The sequence below is a fragment of the Myotis davidii genome, unplaced genomic scaffold (assembly GCF_000327345.1).
Source record: "Myotis davidii unplaced genomic scaffold, ASM32734v1 scaffold208, whole genome shotgun sequence".
Lineage (NCBI taxonomy): Eukaryota > Metazoa > Chordata > Mammalia > Chiroptera > Vespertilionidae > Myotis > Myotis davidii.
Genome location: NW_006299706.1, coordinates 83868 through 88799, shown reverse-complemented (window position 1 = coordinate 88799; position 4932 = coordinate 83868). Strand labels below are relative to the sequence as shown.

The following is a 4932-nucleotide window of genomic DNA, read 5'->3' as shown; positions in this document are numbered from 1 at the left end:
GGGGGCTGCGGGAGGGGGGAGTTCCAGGAAGGGCTTTCCTTTAAAAAAATTATCTATCTATCTATCTATCATCTATCTCAGAGAAAGGAAGGGAGAGGGAGGGAGAAACATCAATGATGAGAGACAATCATTGATTGGCTGCCTCCTGCATGCCCCACACTGGGGATTGAGCCCACCACCCGGGCATGTGCCCTTCACCTGGGCCCCTTCTGTCCATAGGTTGATGCTCTATCCACTGAGCCAAACCGGCTAGGGCAGGGCTTCCCTTTTAACAGAACAAGGTACCCCTATGCAGAGCCTTCTGTCTCAAGACCACTACAAGCCAGGGGGATGGCCTCAGATGGGGAAGATTAAAGATAGGTAAATACCTGAGCTGGCTTCCTGTTTAGGCCTGTGAGTAAGATTGACCCCACTTTACAGATTAGGCACCTGAGATCCAAACAGGTAAATGGCTCATCCAGGGTGAGAGGCAGAGAGGATCCCAGAAGCATTTCCTTTGGATGCAGCCTCCCTGAGTCAGGGGAGGAGGGATGGAGAGGGATGGTGAGGCGATGGGGGTCCCTCTCAGACTTGACCCTTCCTAAGAACGCCCAGCTTCTCCAAGGGCCAGAGGACAGGGAGCACGGGCAGGGTCTCTTTGAGCAAGTTTCCACGGAAGCTCTGGGGTCTTGAAGGGGAGGAGGCTTCCAGGGCAAGGCTGTATGTCCTCGGGTGGAGCCAAGTGGGATGAGTCCTTCTGGGTGTCCAGGAGGCGAATAGTTGAAGAGAATCAGGAAGTCCGTAGGGAGTTCCTGTGGGGTTTGCTGAGATGCTGGAGAAATGAGACCTCTGTTGGGGGTGCACAGTAGGTGGCACTGGTGTGGTTAGAGAAGGAGGGCTTGTGGGGCGAGAAACCTGGCGGAGATGAAAACAGGTCTGGAAGAAATCATGGAAGCCTGGAGGCCGAGTGCAGGGCGGTGACCTAGGCCTCTGCTTCTTCTGTGACAGTGAGGATGGCTCGGCCTCTGGAGCAGGCGGTGGCTGCCATCGTGTGCACCTTCCAGGAATATGCGGGGCGCTGCGGGGACAAGCACAAGCTCTGCCAGGCAGAGCTCAAGGAGCTGCTGCAGAAGGAGCTGCCCACCTGGTTGCCGGTGAGCGCTTTGGGGAGGCACCGCCTGGACAAGCTCTGAGCGTCGGACAGCAAGAGGGCGGGGAGGCTAGACCGGGGGAGGGGAGGCTGGGGAGGGGGTGCTGGGGTGGGAACTGACATGACAGGAAGCTGTTTCCTCATCACACCTCCTGCTGGGAGGATGGAGTGAGCACTGTGAAGAATGCCTAACACACAGAGGCTCCCAGCAGCACTAGCGGGGGCTCAGTAAATGGCTGAGGAGGAGGATTTGGGAGGGGCATTGGGGTGGCGAGTTCTCAGAGCAGGTGGGCTGAGATCGGCTCTCAGAAGGGCTGTGGGTTGGAATGGGATCCTCCAGGAGTTGGGGGAGGGAAGCAGTGTGTGTGTGTGTAAGGTGTTTTGCCCTCTTGACCTGCCCCCTATCAATCCCACCCATTGCCCCCACAGACGGAGTTGCGGGAGTGTGACTACAATAAATTCATGAGTCTTCTGGACACCAACAAGGATTGCGAGGTGGACTTTGTGGAGTACGTGCGCTCCCTTGCCTGCCTCTGCACCTACTGCCATGACTACTTCAAGGACTGTCCCCCGGAGCCCCCCTGCTCCCAGTAGCCTCGGCCCCCGATCTGCTCCATGTCTGCGCTGAGGTGGCCCTGGGCATGACCCCCACACACTCCTCCCCTCTCCTCTGCACCCTCTCCATCAGGAGACCCCTAGCGTTGCCCCTGATAGCTTAACCCATTTTGCTCACGGTGGGGGGCACATGAAGGGACCTGTTCCCAGGACCACAGCGGGTGATACGTAGAGCAGCCACCCGCTGCCTCCCCACAGAGGCCCTAGATGGGCGGAGGTGGGGATCTGCTCTGAGGCTGCCCAGGCCTGGCAGAGTGTGTGCATGAATGAAACCACAACAGGAACAGGCCTGCTTAACTCCTAATAAAGAACTGGTGTCGCTTGGCTTGGTTTGGTTCTTTTAAGAGGACAGCGAGGGCCTTAGGGCAGAATCCACTGACGTCTTTGCTCCTCTCTGGCTTTTTCCATTGAACAGGAGGCCGAGGGCAGTTTCAGACCCCGCAGAAACAAAATGGTCTCCACCGTCCCGCAGGAGGGGGTGGGGATCTACACAAGGATGATGTTCAAGGGAGGCTGGGGAGGGGGGGTCTCTCTCCCCCTTGGGCTATTGAAGAGGGAGAGAGGGCAGCTGAAGTCCCGATGGATCTCAGTCCTCGGGACAGGATGTTCTGAGAGAGGGTGGGGCTGGGGGTGGGGCTGGTTTGTTCCCTGCCTGGGGCTGTGGGAGCCCAGAGAGCAGCACTAATAGGATTAGGGTGCCAGAGGTCCGAGTAGGGTGTTGTCCAAGCCAGGGAGGGCTTCCTTGCATTAGAGGGGAAGGGGAGACCTTGAGGCAGACCCCATCCCTGAAGCCACAGCCACCAGAGGGTCTTAACCCCCCACTAGTGACCCTCACTTAATCCCTGAATTCATACCTCACTCGGAGGGGCTAACTGTGATCCTTCACTCCATCCATTTGTGCCATTTCACCTCTAATTTCCCACCTCATTCTTCATTCCTGATGCCCACCCAACTCTAAACTCTCCTCCTGAGGCCCTCCCCGCCCCACCTGCTCCTGGTGCCTTCAGTCCATCCCTGAACTCCCAGGCCTGACTCCCACTCCCTAGTCCATCACTACCTCACCCAGGACCCTTCTCCACGGAGAAGCTTGGGTGGTCCCAGCGCCTCCTTTGGGTGTTAGCCTGTCCCTTCTCCCAGACCTCTAGGTCCTGCCCGGGGTCTCAGCATGGCAGAGAGTCCTTTGGGGAGGGGAGAAAGGCAGAGTGAGCTGTCCCAAGCTCTGAGCCTGGGGTCCCCTCCATGAGTTCTTGGGCAGTCACATATTCAGGGCAATTTCCCAGACACCACCCACCACACCTTATCCCCTTTCCTAGCTGCTGGATGGGACCACTTGCTCCCTGTCCCCCATGCCTCAGGCATAGTCAGCCCCTTCCTCCAGCTCCCTAACACTCAGGCCGTGTACACTGGGGGCTACCCACCTCACTGAGGTCCCTTGCCCGTGCTCACGAGGCTCTCGCATTGTCTGTCTTTGGCTCCTCAGGGCAGGGAGTGGTGTTTCCAGGCTGGGCTATTGGAGGGGGCCCTGGCTCACACCACATTGGCCCAGGCAGGAGGGCTGACTCCCTCTCTCCCCCATCCTGCATGGGCAGGGCCTGGCCGGGGTATAAATAGGGCAGACCGCTGGGCTTTCCCCACTCTTCCTGTCTCCCCAAACTTCTCTCTTCAGTGCTTCCCCTCTCTTCAACTGGTGAGTGTGGTTACCTGACTGGCATGAAAGGGATGTCAGGCTGAGGCTCGGGGCAGGAACCAGGGAGGCTGGTGGGGCCCAGATGTGCTAAATGGGTGCATAGATGAGATTCCAACGTGGAGGCTCTGGGGTGGGATGCGTGTGCGCGCGCCTGTGCATGTGCAAGAGAAGGAAAACAAAGGGAAAGGTGGCCGGGTTGGAGCGACAGGATGTTTTATTGCTGCGGTATGCTTGGTGTGCGTGTGACCTGTGCGTGTGCACACTGGCTTATGTTTGCTGGCTGGCACAAGGCTGTGTGTGCATGCTCTGGTGTGGGAAGCAAAGTGAAGGCAAAAGGCAACCGTGGGCTTTTGTCTGGCGGTGTCCCTGAGCCTCTGCCCAGCTCCCAGCAGCCCAGCCCAAGGGGCTTGGCCTCCCCTGCATCCCTGCCTCTGCCGCTTCCCTCGGCCCCTCCCTGTGCCAGACCGCTGGTGTTTTCCGCTACAGGCTCCTGGGCAGGCCGCCAGCAGCCTCGCCCAACACAGGGCGGGAGAAGAATGAGCTGGGCGGGCTGCTGTGGGCTGAGCTGTGGGACGGAATGGACACAGTGAGGCCCTGGGAGCTTGTGGCCTAAAGTTCAGAGTCTGCGCAGTGGGCCCTGCAAGTGATTGCCGCCCAAGCTCACATTTCCCACTGTGCGCACCCTCCTCGCCAGGAGCTGAGCCCCACCTTTCTGGGCTCCCCTCGTGGTGGGCGTGGTGGGCGCAGAATGTCACCCAGTGCTCCTTGAGTTGATGGGAGTGGGGTGGGGCATTTTAATCACATGGCTGGGGGAGGATGGGGAAAATAAGGGTGCCTCTGTGACCCCCACCCCCAGATCCCGACCGCCACCATGACGTCCCCCCTGGAAAAGGCCCTGGATGCGATGGTGTCCACCTTCCACAAGTACTCCGGCAAGGAGGGTGACAAGTTCAAGCTCAACAAGTCTGAGCTAAAGGAGCTGTTGACCCGGGAGCTGCCCAGCTTCTTGGGGGTGAGTGACTACTGCCTGGGAATGAGTGCCCCACAGGGGAGGGGTTAGGGCCCTGGGAGGCACCAGTCTTTCTGCAGAGCAGTGGCTCCCGCACTGGCATCTGTCACCGGCTGGGGAAGCTCGCTCTGGTTGCCTGGGTTGGAATTAGAGTGAGCACTCACCATTCACATCCTGGCGCCCAGCACAAAGGTGGCTGAGAATGAGCAGGTAAGTTACAGGCCAGATAACTGGCCAGGGGCTTTACGCAACTTAATCGAAGTGCGGCAACTAAAACGCTCAGAGAGGCTAAGGAACGTCCCCAGGTAGTCAGTGTGCAAAGCTGAGATCAATGGACCAGGATGGCCCACCATCACTCCAGTAAAAGACAATTTTTGGTCGCTTCTCGGCCTTTTGGCTAAGATCAAGTGTAGTATCAGTTTAATACCCTGGCCAGAACAGCTCAGTGGTTAGAGTATCAGCCTGTTCACCAAAGGATCATGGATTTGATTC

At 58.3% G+C, this 4932-nt stretch overlaps 2 protein-coding genes across 3 annotated transcripts in view; both read left to right on the top strand.

Annotated features, from left to right (window-relative positions):
• S100A3 (S100 calcium binding protein A3) overlaps positions 1-2068 on the top strand; it is a 3289-nt gene extending 1221 nt beyond the window's left edge. The window contains exons 1-3 of one of the 2 annotated variants that reach the window (XM_015571793.1): positions 506-844; positions 988-1133; positions 1559-2068. In XM_015571793.1, the coding sequence (XP_015427279.1) occupies positions 820-844; positions 988-1133; positions 1559-1723 (336 nt within the window). In that variant the 5' untranslated portion in view covers positions 506-819 and the 3' untranslated portion in view covers positions 1724-2068. Of the gene's footprint in view, positions 1-505; positions 845-987; positions 1134-1558 lie in introns of those variants that run through there. The other variant, XM_015571792.1, reaches the window with a different exon arrangement.
• Positions 2069-3322: 1254 nt separating this feature from the next.
• The window catches only part of S100A4 (S100 calcium binding protein A4), a 3727-nt gene continuing 2117 nt past the window's right edge, over positions 3323-4932 (top strand). Inside the window, exons 1-2 of the mRNA XM_006775596.2 lie at positions 3323-3431; positions 4288-4443. Of these exons, the coding sequence (XP_006775659.1) occupies positions 4303-4443 (141 nt within the window). The 5' untranslated portion in view covers positions 3323-3431; positions 4288-4302. The remainder of the gene's footprint in view (positions 3432-4287; positions 4444-4932) is intronic.